This window comes from Mustelus asterias, chromosome 2, assembly GCF_964213995.1.
Source record: "Mustelus asterias chromosome 2, sMusAst1.hap1.1, whole genome shotgun sequence".
NCBI lineage: Eukaryota > Metazoa > Chordata > Chondrichthyes > Carcharhiniformes > Triakidae > Mustelus > Mustelus asterias.
The window spans coordinates 80728145-80749407 of NC_135802.1; the positions used below are offsets into that span (position 1 = coordinate 80728145).

At 44.4% G+C, this 21263-nt stretch overlaps 1 protein-coding gene across 1 annotated transcript in view; it reads left to right on the forward strand.

Annotated features, from left to right (window-relative positions):
- slc25a13 (solute carrier family 25 member 13) overlaps nucleotides 1-21263 on the forward strand; it is a 237838-nt gene that overhangs the window by 116094 nt on the left and 100481 nt on the right. Inside the window, exon 6 of the mRNA XM_078229409.1 lies at nucleotides 18040-18186. Coding sequence (XP_078085535.1) covers nucleotides 18040-18186 — 147 coding nt within the window. The remainder of the gene's footprint in view (nucleotides 1-18039; nucleotides 18187-21263) is intronic.

Genomic DNA, 21263 nt, shown 5'->3' on the forward strand with positions numbered 1-21263 from the left:
GGTCGGGTTCTGAAGAAGAATCACATTGAATTTGAAACTGTCTCTCCACAGATGCTGCCAGATCTGCTGAGATTTTCCAGCACTTTGTTTTTCTTCTCTCTAACGAAAACAGCCTCAAGTCCCTCAGCCTTTCCTCATAAGACCTTCCCACCATACCAGGCAACATCCTGGTAAATCTCCTCTGCACCCTTTCCAATGCTTCTTTCGGTGAAAACATAATTGTCCACCATTTGGCAGTGAACTTAGTCTCTTGCAATATTTTTCTTTTGTGGCAGGAGGCACATTCTGATTGCTTAATGTGCCACTATCAGCATACTTATCCATGGTCACCATTTACTTTCCCTTTGTCCTTTTGTCCATGACATGTTAGTGAATCTCTTCCTTGCCTCCACCTATCGCTGGCCCTCCATCCAGCCCCTACGTCCCCCAAACCACCTCCCCAACAGTATGAATCTTGTCCTATTTCCAGTTGACTTCAGCTCTGATGCAGTCATCCAGACTCAATGTTAGCTCTATTCTCTCTCCACACATTGTCGGACCTGCTGAGATTTTCCAGCATTTTCTGTTTTTGTTTCAGATTCCAGCATCTGCAGTAATTTGCTTTTGTCTTTTAAGGTGAATGCATATAGCTAGGACGAGAGAATCTCGGCCCATCAGACTGGATAGATTCCAACTCAGTTTGAGAAGGAAATGTACAAGCCCTTTATGCTGCTGTGGAATGGCAGCATGGTGATATTATTTGACTACCTGGCAGTAATCCATAGACTTCGACTAATACAGTGTGGGAAGAGAGAGTTAACTCTTTGGCTTGTGGTGTAAAAGCAGGGGGAGGGGGGATGGTGGTGGTTAATTGGGGAGTTCACTGTGCTTGGGCAGTACACCCTGCAGTCATTTTGGAGATATCTAACTGATAGTTGGCTTGAGGCAGGCCTCAGGGCCCCATTTGTGAGGAAGTCCTACCTTTGACACCTGTCAATCAAATAGCCGGCAGCACACTTGTGCCAGCAGTGCCACCATGGGCTGGGACTAATTAGTTGATGACACAAGGGTAGCTAGGAAAGCAAGTTGTCAAGAGGACATAAAGAGCCTACAGAGGAACTTAGGCTGGTTAAATGGATGGGCAAAAGTAAAACATATGGAGTATAATGTGGGAAAATGTAAACTTCTGCACTTTGGCAGGAAGAATAGAAAAACAATATCATTTGAATACAGGAAAATTGTAGACCTCTACGGTACAGAGAGTATTGATGTTTCCTGTTACATGAATCTCTCAAATTTGGCATGAAGTGCAGTAAATGGTTACAATAGCAAGTGAAATATTGATGTTTATTGCAGGGGAAATTGAATATTGAAATAGGGAAGTGTTTCTGCAGCTGTGCAGGGGCCTTGGTTAGACATCTTGGAGTACTGTGTATATTTTTAGTGTCCTTAAGAAAGGATAAAATTGCATTTTAATCAGTTTAGGGAAGGTTCACTTGATTGCTGGAATGAAGGAGTTATCTAATGAGGAAAGATTGAGTGGGTTGGGTCTGTACCCATTGAAGAATCAGGTGATTTTATTGAAACATAGAGGATCCTAATGGAGTTCACATAGTGGATGCCGAAAGGATGTTCCCCCTTGTATGGGAGTCTAGAACTGGGGCCACATGTTTGAAAATTAGGGGTTGTTCCATTTAAGATGGAATTTTTTTTGAGGGTTGTTAGTCTGTGGAATTCTCTTTCCCAGAGAGCAGTGGAGACTGAGTCATTCATTATGTTCAAGGCTGAGTTAGATTTTTGATCAAAAAGGAAGTTGAGTTTTATGAGAGATGGACAGGAAAATGGAGTTGAGGCACATCAAGCCATCATATTGAATGATGGTGCAAGTTTGAGGGGTCAATTGGCCTACTACTTCCTGCTCCTTCTCCTTGTGTTTTTATAAATGTTTGTGGAAGAGACCCTGATGGATCCCTGACTTTTAGGTAAGTCTGGAGCCTTGCCAGGGCCAGCAGGGGACTGGGAGAGGACCAGGAATGCAGAGCAGAGCGGGGAGGGGAAACAGTGTGGGAGTTTTGTTAGGTGCTCAGATGGACATAGGGTGCCTACCAGAATGTACTCCTCCCGCCCGGTTGTAATGTTGTCACGTTTCAGCTGATGACCTGGGAACTGGCTTCCCCTCAGCACGTGTAAAATCCCAACAATGGAGGAGGTCCCTAAGTGGCAATACCATACCAGTGGACCACAAAATTCAGTCCACGCATTCAAATACCACCATAGTAGTTGAGTATTTAAACTGAATTAATTATTTTGAAATAAAAAAACTAGTCTCAATAATAATGACCAGTAATTATGATAACTGCCAGATTGTCACAAAACCCCATGTGGTTCAATAGCATCTTTCAGGGAAGGCGATGTGCCATTTTTACACAGTCTGTCCTACATGTGACTTCAGGCACATAGCAATGTGGGTGACTCGGAAATGGTCTAGCAAGCCACTCAGCTGTATGAAGAATAAGAAAATTGGGCAAACCATCCAGCATTGACCGAAGCACTGAAAGCGGCAATGGCATACACTGCCCAGAGGACCTTGCAAAGTCCTCCTCACCAACTTGTGGGGATGTGTTAAAATTGGAGCTTTCCCACTGATTAGTCAAGCAACAATCTGACATAGTCATAAGCCATGATGTGGACCACCAAAATAGACCCCATTTGTCTCGCAGCAGACAGAGGAATTCATCAGGCGAATGAGGCTGCGGGAGTTCTTCCACAAACCCCAAGAGGCCAATAGCGAACACAATGAGACTGCCAATGAACCGGAACAGCCGACAGATCTGCGGTGCAGCAACCGAAGAGAAAAGAGTTGAATTGGACTCCTCCAGAAGGCCGCTGCCCTCGACTCTACATGTGTGCCCAAGCTGTCAGAAGGTGTTTCAATGCCAGATTCATCAGCCGCACTCATAAGACAGCCCTGAACGTCACCCAAGCACAACGCGACGTCACCCGTGCTCTCAAGACCAACCGCAACATTGTCATCAAACCAGCAAAGGAGGGGCCACCGTCATACTGAACAGAATGGATTACTGCAAAGAAGTGTATCGACAACTGAACAACGAGGAACACTATAGACAGTTACCCGCAGATCCGACCAAAGAACACACCCATCAACTCAGCACACTGATCAAGACCTTTGATCTGGATCTTCAGAGCACCCTCCGTACTCTCATCCCACGTATTCCCCGCGTTGGAGATCTGTACTGCCTCCCGAAGATGCACGAGGCCAACACACCCGGCTGTCCCATCGTATCAGGCAATGGGACCCTGTGTGAGAACCTCTCCAGCTACATTGAGGGCATCCTGAAACCCATTATACAAAGGACCCCCAGCTTCTGTCGCGATACTACGGACCTCCTACAGAAACTCAGCACACATGGAGCAGTTGAACCAGGAGCACTTCTTGTCACAATGGATGTCTCGGCACTCTACACCAGCATCCCCCACGACGACGGCATTGCTGCAACTACTTCAGTACGCAACGCTGACAACTGCCAATCTCCAGATGCAATTCTACAACTCATCCGCTTCATCCTGGACCACAACATCTTCACCTTCAATAACCAGTTCTTCTTCCAGAAGAACAGCCATGGGGACGAAATTCGCACCTCAATATGCCAACATCTTTATGCACAAGTTCGAGTAAGACCTTTTCACCGCACAGGACCTTCAACCGATGCTATACACTAGGTACATCGATGACATTTTCTTCCTTTGGACTCATGGCGAACAATCAGTGAAACAACTATATGATGACAGCAAGTTCCATCTCATCATGGACTCCTCTCCGGAATCGGTTGCATTCTTGGACACCCGCATCTTCATCAAGGACAGTCACCTCAGCACTTCACTGTACTGCCAGCCCATGGTTAACCTCACGATGCTCCACTTCTCCAGCTTCCAGCCTAAACACGTTAAAGAAGCTATCCCCTATTGACAAGCCCTCCGTATACACAGGATCTGCTCAGTTGAGGAGGATCGCAACAGACGCTGGAAGAATTCCTCTTAACAGGATATGGCGCTCGAATCATCGATCGGCAGTTCCGACGCGCCACAGCAAAAAACCGCACCGACCTCCTCAGAAGACAAACACTAGACATGGCGGATAGAGTCTCCCGGAGTGGAGAAGCTACGACATCTTCTCCGGAGCTTTCAACATGTCATCGATGAAGACTAGCATTTCGCCAAGGCCATCCCCACACCTCCACTTTTTGCCTTCAAACAACTGCACAACCTCAAACAGACTGTTGTCCGCAACAAACTACGCAGCCTTCAGGGGAACAGTGACCACAACACCACACAACCCTGCCACAGCAACCTCTGCAAGACGTGCCAGATCATCGCGCAGATGCCATCATCTCACGTGAGAACACCATCCACCAGGTACAAGGTACATACTCTTGTGACTCGGCCAACATTGTCTACCTGATACGCTGCAGGAAAGGATATCCCGAGGCATGGTACATTGGCAAGACCATGCAGGCGCTACGACAACGGATGAATGAACACCGCTCGACAATCACCAGACAGGAGTGTTCTCTTCCTGTTGGGGAATACTTCATCAGTCACGGGCATTTAGCCTCTGATCTTCGGGTAAGCATTCTCCAAGGCGGCCTTCAAGATACACGACAACGCAGAATCGCTGAGCAGAAACTGATAATCAAGTTCCGCACACATGAGGACGGCCTCAACCGGGATCTTGGGTTCATGTCACACTGTCTGTAACCCCCACGACTTGCCTGGGCTTGCAAAATCTCACTAACTGTCCTGTCTGGAGACAATACACACCTCTTTAACCTGTGCTTAACCCTCTCTCCACTCACATTGTCTGTACCTTTAAGACTTGATTACCTGTAAAGACTCGCATTCCAACCATTATTTTGTAAATTGAATTTGTGTCTATATATGCCCTGTTTTTGAACACAACTCCTCACTCACTTGAAGGAGCGACACTCCGAATTCTTGTGCTACCAAATAAACCTGTTGGACTTCTTACTAGTCATAAGCACCAAATCGGACCTTGTAGCCAATGCTTCAGATTCCTCCACCGCCATTCCTGGGTTTTCCTGTCCTACCGGCGTAGTTCTATATAGTCAGGAGGGTGTGGTCTTAATATGCAAAATTGAATTTGTGCCATGAAATATCCTGGCATCAGGTCAAACATAGGCAAATAAATCGCCACTGATAACCTCCCTCAGCTGATAACTAGTGCTCCTCCATGTTGAACACCACTTGGAAGATATGCTGAGGGTAGCGAGACCAAAAATGTGCTATGGTTGGGGACTTCATTGTCCATCACCAAGAGTGTCTCGTTGGCAGCAGTAATTATCAAGCTGTCAATCTTGAAGGATCTACCAGAATGAGCTTCCATCACAAGGTCAGAAATGTAGATATTTAGTAGAGCATTCAGTACCATTCGTAACTCCTCAGATACAGGAACAGTCCTTGTCCATCTGCAGCAAGAACTAAGCACAGTAACAAGTGTATTATCGACAAGATGTTCTGCATCAAATTGCCAAGGCTTTAACAACACTTTACTAATCCCCCTAGAAGAAAAGGGCAGCAGGTGTTTGGGAACACCATCATTTGCAAGTTCCCCTCCAAATCACACATCACGTTGAGTTGGAAATTATATTGCTATTTCTTGTTTGTTGCAGGTCAAATCCTGAATGTCCTCCCTAACAGCACTATAGATACACCTACGCCTTCTCAAAAGCAGCAGGGATGTAGAACAAATTTTGACTTTGACAGCAATGCCTTTATCCCATGAATGATTTTTAAAAAAAATCGTCAGCAGTGCACTGTAAATAATCACTGTGTTCTTACCTGTCCTAAGACAATTTTGTATTTCCAAGTCTGGGTGGAATATAAAATGTGACTTTATAGTTGCCTGTCTTCCAGCTAAAATATCACTAACAATCAGTGCTACTGCAAAAAAAACCCATGTACTCTTGTGTATCTGCAATGGTTTACAAACCCTGAAATTTTGAATTTGACAATGCTCTCTTGGGTCACACTTCACTCTAAATATGCAGATAATATTGTCCCACAACAGCACATAAATAACAGGGCCACAGAAGTGAAGTTGCACAGGTGGACACTTTTTTACTTTGTACGGAATAGGCTTGTTAACCATAACCTGCATGTATTTTCCAGATGGAACTGAGATTAAATAGGATGGTGGCATTTGTAGTCAGTTTTAATGCAACTTTTGCTGCCTTTCTTGTGTTGACTTTAATTAAAATTACTGGGGCTAGTTGGGAAAAATACTTAACTGTTACCTTCAGAGGAACATAGAACAGTACAGCACAGAACAGGCCCTTTGGCCCACCATGTTGTGCCGAACTTTATCTGAAACCAAGATCAAGCTATCCCACTCCCTATCATCCTGGTGTGCTCCGTGTGCCTATCCAATAACCGCTTAAATGTTCCTAAAGTGTTGGACTCCACTATCACTGCAGGCAGTCCATTCCACACCCCAACCACTCTCTGCGTAAAGAACCTACCTCTGACATCCTTCCTATATCTCCCACCATGAACCCTATAGTTATGCCCCCTTGTAATAGCTCCATCCACCCGAGGAAATAGTCTTTGAACGTTCACTCTATCTATCCCCTTCATCATTTTATAAACCTCTATTAAGTCTCCCCTCAGCCTCCTCCGCTCCAGAGAGAACAGCCCTAGCTCCTTCAACCTTTCCTCGTAAGACCTACCCTCCAAACCAAGCAGCATCCTGGTAAATCTCCTCTGCACTCTTTCCAGCGCTTCCACATCCTTCTTATAGTGAGGTGACCAGAACTGCACACAATATTCCAAATGTGGTCTCACCAAGGTCCTATACAGTTGTAGCATAACCCCACGGCTCTTAAACTCCAACCCCCTGTTAATAAAAGCTAACACACTATAGGCCTTCTTCACAGCTCTATCCACTTGAGTGGCAACCTTCAGAGATCTGTGGATATGGACCCCAAGATCTCCCCGTTCCTCCACAGTCTTCAGAACCCTACCTTTGACCCTGTAATCCACATTTAAATTAGTCCTACCAAAATGAATCACCTCACATTTTTCAGGGTTAAACTCCATTTGCCATTTTTCAGCCCAGCTTTGCATCCTATCTATGTCTCTTTGCAGTCGACAACAGCCCTCCACCTCATCCACTACTCCACCAATCTTGGTGTCATCAGCAAATTTACTGATCCACCCTTCAGCCCCCTCCTCTAAGTCATTAATAAAAATCACAAAGAGCAGAGGACCAAACACTGATCCCTGTGGCACTCCGCTAGCAACCTGCCTCCAGTCTGAAAATTTTCCATCCACCACCACCCTCTGTCTTCGATCAGATAGCCAGTTACCTATCCAATCGGCCAACTTTCCCCTATCCCACACCTCCTTACTTTCATCATAAGCCGACCATGGGGGACCTTATCAAACGCCTTACTAAAATCCATGTATATGACATCAACTGCCCTACCTTCATCAACACACTTAGTTACTTCCTCAAAAAATTCTATCAAATTTGTGAGGCACGACTTGCCCTTCACGAATCCGTGCTGACTATCCTGGATTAATCCACATCTTTCTAAATGGTTGTAAATCCCATCCCTGAGGACCTTTTCCATCAACTTACCAACCACCGAAGTAAGACTAACTGGTCTATAATTACCAGGGTCATTTCTATTCCCTTTCTTAAACAGAGGAACAACATTCTCCACTCTCCAGTCCTCTGGCACCATCCCCGTGGTCAGTGAGGACCCAAAGATCAAAGCCAAAGGCTCTGCAATCTCATCCCTTGCCTCCCAAAGAATCCTAGGATATATTTCATCAGGCCCAGGGGACTTATCGACCTTCAGTTTATTCAAAACTGCTAGTACATCCTCCCTCCGAACATCTACTTCCTCCAGCCTATTAGCCTGTAACACCACCTCTTCCTCAAAAACAGTCCAAAGATGTGCAGGTTAGGTTGATTGGCTAGGTTAAAAATTGCCCCTTAGAATCCTGAGATGCGTAGGTTAGAGGGATTAGCAGGTAAAATATGTGGGGGTAGGGCCTGGGTGGGATTGTGGTCGGTGCAGACTCGATGGGCTGAATGGCCTCCTTCTGCACTGTAGGGTTTCTTTGTTTTCTATGTTTCTATGGCCCCTCTCCTTGGTGAACACTGAAGAAAAGTATTCATTCATCACCTCGCCTATCTCTACTGACTCCATACACAAGTTCCCACTACCGTCCTTGACCGGCCCTAACTCACCCTGGTCATTCTTTTATTCCTCACAAGAGTAAAAAGCCTTGGGGTTTTCCTTGATCCGACCCGCCAAGGACTTCTCATGCCCCTCCTAGCTCTCCTAAGCCCCTTTTTCAGCTCATTCCTTGTATTTTGTTTAGCAGGTATAATTAGTGCTTCCTAAAATGAACCCAGTAAACAGTCTTTAGAACTCGCAAATATTTAAGCATACTGGACTAGAACTGCTGTAGAGTGGCTATCTCTGTCGGATTGCCACTCTCGACAAAACTACCCTGGCTGTAATTGCCCAGCTTGTGTCTTGGCTAATCTTCCACATACAGGCTGGGTGAGACAGCAGCTGTGCAGTGTGCCCCCGGCAACATCAGTGCAGAGTAAGTGGGATGCAGAGAGGTCGGCCACTCCCCCCTTTTTACAGCAGTGGCTGTGGTAAAGGGGATGTTCGAAAGGGACAAAGGAGCAGCTAAGATGGGAGAGGGTGAGCGGGTGGGTGCATCCTGGAGTGGAGTGTGGGGATCCCGGAGGGTTAGGTGGTCCGGGGTTAGTGAGGTGGGGAGAGAAGGGGTTGTGTGGTCAGACTAGATCTGGAGAGGAGGGATGGGGGCGTTGCACCAAGCCAGAGAGGAGTGAGGGGAGCCAAACCTGGAAAGGGGATTGGAGCTGGATATGGATATGGGGAGGGGTGGGTGAGTGGATCAGGCCAGGACCTTGGTTGGTGCCAGACCTGGAGGGGAGGTCAGAGCCAGATCCGGAAGGGGAGTCTGACTGGGAGGTGGGTTTGGACTAGACTGGGGTGGGGGGGTATTGTCCCTTGCGAGGTGGGAGTCCTGGTGTTTAGATGGTTGCTCTGGTGTTAGAGATTTTTGTTTTCCTTCTAACTGTTATAGTCCAAAGGAAGTTAGCATTTCTGGATAACAGCTCGGTAACCCCTTACCTGGGAACTTCCTGGAGAGATTCCGCAGCACATCAGTAGGGCACCCGCCAAATGCAACGCTGGGGAACCCAGAAGTTATGGGCCACTGTTTCGAAAGTACTTTTTAACATTTATTCCTAAATTTTCAATTGACAATTTAAATTATTTTTATCTGCGGTATGTGGTCATTGGCTTTCAATCCTTTTACTTGAGTCATCTTGTTAATATGATGTCTAGACCTGAGACCTAAGGCAGCAGGAGACCCCTGTGGATGCCAATTTTTTTCCTCGTATTCAAGAAATGTGAATAGTCTTTATATTATAGTTAACCTGGACCAGATGGTTTGTTTTAATGCTTTTCATGTACTGTTTTTTTAACACCCAACATTTTGTTCTTTAGATTTTTTGTTCTGTCACGGTTGCAAAATGATTCACAACTGGTCTACAAACCCTGTGGTATCTAAAGCCACAAAACAGAAAACATCGAACAAGATATTTTCATTCTCATTCTGAGCATCTTACCACATCATTATTCTAAAGCCACCAATTAAACTCATGAAAGTTGTGTTTTTAATTCCTTCTCAAAGAGGCTCCTAGCTAATATTTATAAAATATTCTGCACCATAAATCAGTATCACTGTTTGTATCAATAATGAGCAGTCAACCAGTGTTTAAATAAACAAGGTGCCATGTTACTTTTATTGTAGCCTGTTCTAAAGTGACTTGCCTCTAATATATTTTTGTATGAATGACTGGACATAATTAAGAACTGTCAGAAATTCACCTGGTCTGTTAAATGAGAACTTGTGCAGAACCGAATACCCTGGCTGATAAATCTTTTGATTATAGACCATGTACGTTGTATTCTATAAGCACTTGTTTTTTTTAATAAATATATTTTTATTATGGAGCACTGTGATTACCAAGATAGATATCTTCCTTTGTAATGTTATTCCTTCGTTACTATTAGATCTCCCGTGGTTAGCCTGTGACCCTGAACACTGCATTAATCTGTCCAGGAAGCAAAGGCACTTCACTAACATCCATTTTCTGAAGAGATGATGTATAAAAGTATCACTCTTGTTGCTATATTGAGGGGTATAGGTCATGCTGATTGTTATGTTGGCCATGGGGATCATCAATAGATATTCCCGTGGGCTTCGTGGAGTATGAGCTGCTTTATTGAGCGAGTGGAGGCTGTTACTCTACCTGGACTGTTATTGGTCTCAAGGTGAAGATTACCTGACTGGAAACTGCTGGCACGGCCCTTTCCTTTGGTGCACAATAAAGGGTGTTGGTGAAGTCAAGAATCTTTTACGGTAAGAAAAAACCATTATGCCTCTTTTTGGGAAACCTGAGCCCTATGACACCAGTGGTAAAGACTGGGCTCAATATGCAGGGCGCGTGCGCTGCCGCTAACAACATTGAAGGAGATGAAAAAGGAAGAGTGAAATTGACAGCATGTTGGACCCCGACTTTTAGTGTGATCAGAAGTCTCAAACTTTTAATGAGCTAATAAACCCGGTTAAAAAACACTACGACCCGAAAGCCCCCATAACACTCCAGAGATATTGTTTCAACGTGGCTGGGAGAACTCCTGTGGAATTTGTCACTGAGTTCTTGGCTAGGTTGCGGAAATTTGCCAAATATTGTAACTTTGGACCACTTCTTAATGAACTATTGCGTGGCAGAGAGGAGGAGGGGGGGGAACCTTATGTAATCAGTTCTCAATGGAGAGTGCTTGTGTAAATCAGATGAGAGGGCCCCTTGCGATATAGGAACTCTAATGTTGTCATCAGACAGTCAAGGAAAGGCAGTGTGACCCCAAGAGAGAGCATACTCCAGATAGGTGCAGTTGCCAGATGACATCATTGCAAGCACTGTCAAAGGAGACAGCCATGGTGAAATTTCAGGAACAGGTAAAACGCATGCTGCTTGGGAAGGAAGCTGAGGCCGTTACCTGCGTGTACCATAGAGGCATCCCCTCTTCCAGAGACAGGGACACTACAACTGAATCGTAGTATGACAATGAAAGTTGCCCCAGTAGTGCTAGAATTACTAGTGAATGGCCATTCCTTGAAGATGGAGGTGGACATGGAGCTGCAGTGTTTGTCATCAGAAAATAGAAGACATGCTGGTTAGCTGCATTGGCCATGCTAAATTCTCCCTCAGTGTACCCGAACAGGCACCGGAGTATGGCAACTAGGGGATTTTCACAGGAACTTCATTGCAGTGTTAGTGTAAGCCTACTTGTGACACTAATAAATAAACTTAAACACCCCTAATTGGGCATCCAACTCCTGAGGTTGGAAGATACGAAGGTCAGACTAGCCACCTACGCAGAGAACCTTTTCAAATAAAAGGTCATAATGGTCCCAGTAACTTAGAGGCTGCAATCAGCTTGTCTCCCACTCTTATGGGGGCAAAGACCAAATAACCCAATGGGGAGAAATTGGCTCCAGCATATCTGGTTAGAGATCTTCCGCTTAGGCATGGGGGGACTGTATGAAGTTATTAGTCGAAAGCCTGGAGTTTGCTAAGAGCGCCGGGGATAAATAAAAGGGGCCAAGATCTATGTTGACTGTGACACTATACCTAGCTATTTTGGAGCAAGACCTGCTGGAGAAGGTGGAAACTGAACTACGGCACCTTGAAAACTTTGATATAATAACGTCTGTGCAATTTTCAGAATGGCCCCTGCCTGTAGTCCCTGTTCTGAAGCACAACAAATCAGTTGGTCTTTGTGGGGACAATGAAGTAACAGTCATAGAATCATTGAATCCCTATAGTGCAGAATGAGGTCATTCATCTTGTCACATCAGCACCAACTGTCTACAGAGCATTTTATCCAGACCTCCATTCCCATCACCCCACACATTTCCCATGGCTAATCCATCTAATCTACATGTCTTGGGCAATTTACTATGGTTAGTTCACTGAACCTGTACATCTTTGGACTGCGAGGAGAAACCGGAGCACCTGGAGAAAACCCACACAGATACTGGCAGAATGTGCAAACTCTACACAATCACCCAAGGCCACAATTGAACCCCAGTCCCTGATGCTATGAGGCAGCAGTGCTTGCCACTGTGCCGCCATTCGGGTCTCCAAACTTGATAGGTCTCCCATTCCCCGAATCGAAGATTTGTTCATTAACAGGCAGCAAGATGTTCTTCAAGTTGGACATGAGCCATGCTTTTCTTCAGCTTGAATTGGATGAGTCCTCCCAGAAATATGTGATCAACCTCCATAGGGGACTCTACGAGTATATCTGTTCACCCTTTGGAGTCTCGTCAAGGTTTGCCACCTTCCAAAGAGTTGTGGAGAATGTCCTTCAAGGGCTATCCAAGGTAGCAGTAGACTTGGATGACATCCTGGTCGCAGGGCTTCAGAACAGGAACACCTGGTCAACCTAGAAGTATTGCAGAAATTTTCCAGAGACTGAGTTCGAAGTGGCCTTAGGCTGTCGAGTAGACGACAAGGGGTTACATCCAGTAGAGGATAAGGTAAAGGCCATCAATGCCATCACTGTGAGGAGGAATTTCCACAAGTGTGAGATGAATTTATGGAATTCATTGTCACAGAATGCTGTGGAGGCCAAGTCATTGAGTGTATTTAAGACAGAGATTGGTTCTTGATTGTTACGGGGATTAAAGGTTATGGTGAAAAGGCAGTAGAATGGGGTTAGAAACATATCAGCCATGATTAAATGGTGGAGCAAACTTGATTGGCCGAATGGTCTAATTCTGCTGCTATGTCTTCTGGTCTGAGGAAGCACCAACTCCAGGGAACACCACGGAGTTAAAATCCTTCCTGGGGTTGGTCAATTATGGAAAATTTATCCTGAATTTGATTTCCATGCTGTGGCCTCCTTGCATGCCTGACTATGAAAATACCAGAGATGGTGCTGGGAAGCTCTGCAGTCAGGCTTTTTTGAGTGAAGGTATTCTCAAATTGACTAGGAATTGTTGGCATTTGTATTTGGTGTGGAGTAGTTCCATCAATACATCTGCAGTCGACGGTTTTTTATTGTTACAGACCATAAATCCTTATTGGGCCTCTTGAAAGAGGACAAGGCAATTTCCCCTATCGTCTCTGCTTGGATACAATGCTAGTCTTGTTATTGGTGGCCTACAAATATCTTCTGGAACACTGCCCTGGAATCTGGGTAGTTAATGTTGACGCACTAAGTTGCCTCCTGTTGCCCACAAGCCTGGCTCCTTTACCAGCATTGGAAGAGATTGTGATGACTCTGAATGTATTGGAAACCTTTCCAGTGTCAGCAAGAAAGGTTAAAATCTGGACCCCAAAAAGATCCAACCTTATCCAAAATTAAGCATGTGATCCTAGATGGTGGATTCCAAGGACGTCCCTCTGAAGAAATGAAGCTCTACCTCATTAAGAAAGCTGAATTTAGTGTTGAAGACGGGATCATACTTTGGGTATTCCGAGTAATTGTTTGGCCCCAGGACGACATCCAATATTAACAGAACGACATAATGGCCATCTTGCTGGTGCGAGTTATTTCTGGTGGCCCAATCTGATTTCTGACATCACAGACTTGGTGAAGCGATATTATCTCTGCCAGGAAAATCAAAAGCTCTCATCCTCAGCCTTGCTGCACCCATGAGTAGTCTGACAGGCCATGGGTGCGTGTGCATGTAGACTTTGTGCGCCCCTTTATGGGTTTTATGTTTTTAATCATGGTGGCCGCACACTCCCAAGTGCTTGGAGGTGGGTCGCATGGGCTACATGACTTCTCGGGCTACGATTGAGAAATTACAACAAAGCTTCAGCATACATGGAATACTGGATGTCCTGGTTTCCGATAAAGGCACGGATGTTTCTCGCAGTGACTTACAGAACTTTGTGCTCTCCAATGGTATCGGCATGTCCAAACAGCACCTTATCACTCATCATCAAATGGACTAGCACAATGGGTGGCTTGGACCTTCAAAAATTGCATGAAGAAACAACTGGCGGCATCCATGGAGACTAAACTGGCACGATTTTTGTGCGATTGCAGGACCATATGGCACACGGCAGCAAATGTTGCGCCACTGCAGCTGTTAATTGAACAATGCCTTCATATCAGATTGAGCCTGCTATTCCAGAACATGGCAGAGAAAATGGAGTCCCAACAGAAAAACCAAAAGAAGAAATTGGCGCTGCAAGGACAGAAATAACTTTTGCCAAGGGTGATTGAGTTCATGTGTGCAAATTGGGGGTTGGTCCCTGCTGGACCCCTGGGATTGTTATGGAGAAAATGGGACCAGTATCTTATGAGGTCAAAGTTCAGGGTAAAACCCTAAAGAAGCACTTGGACCATCTCCGAACCAGGGAGTCCCTGCTTGAGCAGGTCCCTGCTTGAGCAGGTCCCACCACCGGCCATGGAGATGTACTTGCCCTCAGCTGACTCCGCGTTAGCCCATCCAGATAGTGAAGGTATGGACTCAGTGATGGAGGCTGAAGAAGCGGGTCTCTTGGCTAAAACAAAATCTGAGGAGGAGCCTGCATCGGTAACCCTGCAATGCTCCCTCCAGAAAAGAAGGTCCCATGTTCAGTTTACACTGCTTGACCCAGCCATGCCTTCGGACTTCTGAATGAGCATCAGGCGATGGAAAGGGCCTCCTTGCAATTGGGATGTAGGGAGTGATACAGACCTAAGTGGGGAGGGATGTTGTGGTAGCCATGAAGGCTGTTGGGGGATTGTTGATAGATCTCCCTGTGGGCTTTGTGGAGTATGAGCTTGCATTATTGAGTGAATGGAGGCTCGCCCAATGGGAAGCGGTCAGCAGAGGTTTTTAAACCTGTTACTTTACCCAGACTGTTGTTGTAGGTCCTGAGGTGAAGACTACCTGACTGCAAGCCACAGGCACAGCCCTTTCCTTTGGTACACAAATAAAGGTGTTGGTGATGGGAAACTGGGGTTTGGCTGAATTACTATACTGATATAAAAGTGTTTATTCTATTTACCAAATATCTTGTAATTTTTTTAATTATTTACTGCATGATTTTGTTAAACTCCACTCCCATATTGAATTTGCAATAATGGCTTAAAATGCTAAGGTGGTGATCAGGGAAGGGATTTAAGTTTTTAGCCAAGGCGCTCAGTCATCCTTTCTTTCCGCATCCAATTTCTCCTCATCTTTTTTCTTCTGAGTCACTGAGTCATGATTCTGACATATTGCCCAGCAATGGGCTGGGGGTGAGGGGGGGAGAGTGGGTGTTGAGTTGGATAATCAGCCATCATCATCATGAATGGTGGAGCAGGCTCAAAGGCCTGAATATGCTCACTTCTAACTCTTCCATCATCTGGCTGCTAATTGGCTGCCATGTGTAAAGGGCAGGGACGGGAGTTGGCGGCATATACACCATCAGTCAGCTTTCTGCACTCTGACCAAAAAACCTAATCTTCACTTCATGGACTATTGTTATAACATACTTTGATATAACATGAATGTTTTATAGTTTCTTCATTAATAGAATAACAATGTAAAGTACTTTCCCTATCTTTTTCTGAATCACATTTCTAAAAATATTTTCTTTCTTGGATTCTGGAAGCTGGGGATTTGAACTCGCTCTTGATGTTCATTTCTGGAAGGCTGACATATCCTCCAAGGACAATATATCCCTCCTAAAGTGTGGTGCCCAGATCTGCTCACAGTACTCCAATGATTACTAAATTATGGAGAGTATGTTGCTTATATTAGCACCTTGTGCCTCTTCTTTGACTGCTGTCTTATTGTTATAACATGGAGAAACTTTTTGATGTACACTATACAGTATAGCCCAAAGCCACGCAGACCAGAACATCTGATTGGTATACACTATATAGTATAGTCCAAAGCCACGCAGACCAGAACATCTGATTGGTATACACTATATAGTATAGTCCAAAGCCACGCAGACCAGAACATCTGATTGGTATACACTATATAGTATAGTCCAAAGCCAAGCAGACTAGAACATCTGATGAGCGCAATCAGCAAAATGTGTGATTTTGCAGTTTGAACCAATGAAGAAATTGTCAGTCAACTCACTAAGGTTATGTCTGGACCTGCACCAGAGAAATTGGAATTCCTTAAGCCACACACATTGAGTTATTGTACAGCGTTGTCTAAAATACTTGTACAGAATGTGAGTGATGAATTTTAAAACATTGGTCTATCAGAGTTTTTAAAAAAAGAAAGGGCTGCAGGGAAAAGCCTGGGAACTACAGGCCGGTGAGCCTCACATCTGTAGTGGGTAAATTGTTGAAAGGTATTTTGAGAGACAGGATCTACAGGCATTTAGAGACGCAAGGACTGATTAGAGACAGTCAGCATAGCTTTGTGAGTGGAAAATCATGTCTCTCAAATTTGATTGAGTTTTTTGAAGGGGTAACCAAGAAGGTAGATGAGGGCAGTGCAATTGATGTTGTCTACATGGACTTTAGCATGGCCTTTGACAAGGTACCGTATGGTAGGTTGTTGCATAAGGTTAAATCTCACGGGATCCAGGGTGAGGGAACTAAATGGATACAAAATTGGCTTGATGACAGAAGCCAGAGTGTGGTTGTAGAGGGTTGTTTTTCAAACTGGAGACCTGTGCCCAGTGGTGCGCCTCAGGGCTCGGTGCTGGGTCCACTGTTATTTGTCATTTATATTAATGATTTGGATGAGAATATAGGAGGCATGGTTAGTAAGTTTGCAGATGACACCAAGATTGGTGGCATAGTGGACAGTGAAGAAGGTTATCTCAGATTGCAACGGGATCTTGATCAATTGGGCCAGTGCGCTGACAAATGGCAGATGGAGTTTAATTTAGATAAATGCAAGGTGATGCATTTTGATAGATTGAACCAGGGCAGGACTTAATCAGTTAATGGTAGGGCGTTGGGGAGAGTTACAGAAAAAGATCGAGGGGTACAGGTTCATAGCTCCTTGAAAGTGGAGTCACAGGTGGACAGAGTGGTGAAGAAGGCATTCAGCATGCTTGGTTTCATTTGTCAGAACATTGAAATCAAGAGTTGGGACGTCTTGTTGAAGTTGTACAAGACATTTGTAAGGCCACACTTGGTATGCTGTGTACAGTTCTGGTCACCCTATTATAGAAAGGATATTATTAAACTCGAAAGAGTGCAGAAAAAATTTAGTAGGATGCCACCGGGACTTGATGGTTTGAGTTATAAGGAGAGACTGGATAGACTGGGACATTTTTCTCTGGAGCGTAGGAGGCTGAGGGGCGATCTTATAGAGGTCTATGAAATAATGAGGGGCATAGATCAGCTAGTCAATATCTTTCCCCAAAGGTAGGGGAGTCTATAACTAGAGGGCATAGGTTTAAGATGAGAGGGGAGAGATACAAAAGGGTCCAGAGGGGCAATTTTTTCACACACAGGGTGGTGAGTGTCTGGAACAAGCTGCCAGAGGTAGTAGTAGAGGCGGGCACGATTTTGTCTTTTAGAAAGCGTTTGGACGGTTGCATGGGTAAGATGAGTATAGAGGGCTCTGGGCCAAATGTGGGCAATTGGGACTATCTTAGGGGTTTTTAAAAAAAAAAAAGGGTGGCATGGACAGGTTGGGCCGAAGGGCCTGTTTCCATGTTTAAACCTCCATGACTCTGACTCTATCTGTGCTCTACATATAGAAGTATAAGTTGGCTATAAAGCTAATAGTCAAGTGTACAGTTTAGGGAAATTGACTCTCAATACTGTAGAATGATTTTGTCAAATGTTACTAATTTGGTCTAATTTTGTTGAATCAGTTGATTCTATTTTACAGTTGATTCTACTTTCATCCTGTTATCTCATTTGAAAATGGAAATAAGCGTCAGAATTTTAAAACATTTTGATTCAAATTTATTTTCTGAATTTGCAGGCGTTACAGCAGGAACATGCACGACAGGCTTTTATGCAGAAAGATAAAGATAAGACTGGCAGCATTTCTGTCATGGATTTCAAGGAGATCATGGTCACTGTTCGCCCACACATGCTAACACAATTTGTGGAACAATCCTTAGTAGCAGTAAGTTGCATAATTACGTTGAACACACAGGTTTTGTGGAATGTTGAAATCGGTATAAATGTGTAAAACAGCATTCATATCAAACTTTGCTAAATGATCTTATTTTCGACAGTGATATTCTTTATTATGTGATCCTAATGTTTTAAAAGAATGCAGTATTATTCTATGAAATTATTTCCATCTATAAAGTGCTCCCACAAGATCAAGGAGGAAAAATTCGCTTTGCACTCAATGGGCAGCTAGTCGGTGAGGTAGCTGTTCAGTGTGTTAGTCTGAGGCCTTCAGTAAAGTTAACATTAGACCTCATTTCAGTGGAAGCAGTGAGCTGCAGAAGCAAAATAGGCATTCCAATGCCGTGCATCACTTGAGACCCAATGGCTTCTCGCCACCTCTGATGCTGAGCTGGCCCACAGGAGGACCTTGGGGAAGGAGGCAACACTGATTTGATTTATTATTGTCTCATGTATTGGGATACAGTGAAAAGTATTGTTTCTTGCACACTATACATACCATACATAAAGTACATAGGGTAGAAGGAAAAGAGAAGGTGCAGAATATAGTTTTACAGTCATAGGGCATGGAGAAAGATTAGTTTAATATATGATGGGTCCATTCAAAATTCTGATGGCAGTGGTAAGTGATCTCAAACTTTTGTATCTTTTTTCTGATGGAAAAAGATGGAAGAGTATGGTCAGGGTGCGTGGGGTCCTTGTTTGTGCTGGCTGCTTTTCCAAGGTAGCAGGAAGTGTAGACGGAGTCGATGAATGGGAGGCTGGTTTGCATGATGGACCAGGCTACTTTTAGAACCCTTTGTAGTTTCTTGCGATCTTGGTCAGAGCAGAAGCCATACCAAGCTATGGTACATTCGGAAAGGATGCTTTCTATGGTACACCTGTAAAAATTGGTGAGAGTCGTAGCAGGCATGCTGAATTTCCTTAGCCTCCTGAGAAAGTAGAGGCGTTGGTGGGCTTTCTTAACTATAGCACCAGTGTGGAGGGACTAGGGCAGGTGATCAGGACATCTAGAAATTTGAAAGCTGAAGGCAATGAGCCTGTAGCAGCTCGGCGTAGTATAGTGGAGCCCAGGGAGAGTACTCCTGCACAATAATATAACTTTGACATAGTGTTGTCATTTTTGAGCACCTTTAAGGACAACTGGCATGATCCCGATTTACATAATGAATAAACCTTGTGTTGAAGGGAAGGGAGCTGCTCAGTAGCATGAAGTAGTGAAGTAGCCAAGGTTAAACCCTGGCCATTTTCAAATCTTGGCCACCTGCATTTTGGGCACAAATCTGTTGGGTTTTGAAAATGCTGCCTTACTAAGTGTACTGCCTCGCTTGCCATATTCATGTGGCTCTGCTATAAGGCAAGCATTATAGGCTGCCATTTCTATTCAATTCGACAAAGCCTCACAGAGATAGTAAGTGAAAAAGACTCTAATCCATATGCATGAAATATATAATGCAGAAGTGAAGAAAAAATTGATTTTTGAATCCAGGAAATTAGGCAGAGAAGGCACTGAGAAAAACATTCAAATCAACAGAATAAAAGCTGCTGAAAGGGTCAAAGGAAAACGGATAAAATACCAGTAAATATTGAGTGAGTGAAAATGGCTGCATTGAATTTTCCCATCCCATCTCCAATGATATTGCAAAGTGATATCTGACAAAACTGATTGTTTTGCCATTGTGAGTGGAAAAACAATGAGAATACAGCAGACTTAATTAACAAGACTGAACTTAGTACAGTAGCCACCCTCCTAACAGTGCTGGGGAGGGATTGCTACAAAGTGTTTGCCACTCTAAATTTAACTGATAAGCATAGAAAACTAACAGCAGAAATCTTGACCACCTTGAACACACATGTTGAACCCTAAGTGAACGTTGCAAATGAACCAAAATTCAGAGCGAAAAAGATGAGGAACTGATTCTAAAGAAAGCAATAGATGTGTATCAAATGCAGAAGTTGTGAAACATCAGCTGGAGATCACGCATGGCAGAGCATACCAGGAGATGCACGCTGAGAGTTGGTCCAAAAGAAATCGCAGACTACGGGTTGGATGGCAGTCAGGCTTTGGGTAGTCAGGAGGTGAGTTACTCGTCACTAAATTCGTAACTTTGGACCTGCTCTTGTAGCCACAGTATTTATATGGCTAGTCCAGTTCAGGTTTTGGTCAATGATAACCCCAGGATGTTGCGAGTGAGGGATTCAATGATGGTAATGTCATTGAATGTCAAAGAGTGATGGTTAATTCTCTCTTGTTTGAGATGGTCATTGCCTGGCACTTGCATGGTGCAAATGTTAATTTCCACTTACAACCCAAGTCTGGAAATCGTGCCGTTCTCATTGCATTTGGACGTGGACTGTTTCCGTATCTGCAGAGTCATGGATGATGCTGAACATTGTGCAGTCATCAGCAGACATCCCCACTTTTGAGCTTATGATGGAAGGAAGGTCATTGATGAAACAACTGATGATGGTTGGGCCTAGGACACTACCCTGAGGAACTCTTGCAGTGATGCCCTGGAACTGAGATAATTGATCATCAATCACCACAACCATCTTCCTTTGTGCCAGGTATGACAGCAACCAGTGAGGGTTTTCCCCTGATTCCCATTGATTCCACTTTTGATAGGGCTCCTAGATGTCAAGGGCAGTCACGCTCAACTCTGGCATTCAGCTTTATTGTCCAGGTTTAAACCAAGGCTTGAATTAGGTCAGAAGTTGAGTGACCCTGGTGGAACCCAATCTGAGTAGCAGTGAGCAGGTTATAGAACATAGAACATAGAACATTACAGCGCAGTACAGGCCCTTCGGCCCTCGATGTTGCGCCGACCAGTGGTACCAATCTAAAGCCCCTCTAATCTACACTATTCCAATATCATCCATATGTTTATCCAATAACCACTTGAACGCTCTCAACGTTGACGAGTCCACCACTGCTGCAGGCAGGGCATTCCATGCCCTTACTACTCTCGGAGTAAAGAACCTACCTCTAACATCTGTCCTATATCCCTCACCCCTCAATTTAAAGCTATGTCCCCTCGTGCTAGCCAACACCATCCGAGGAAAAAG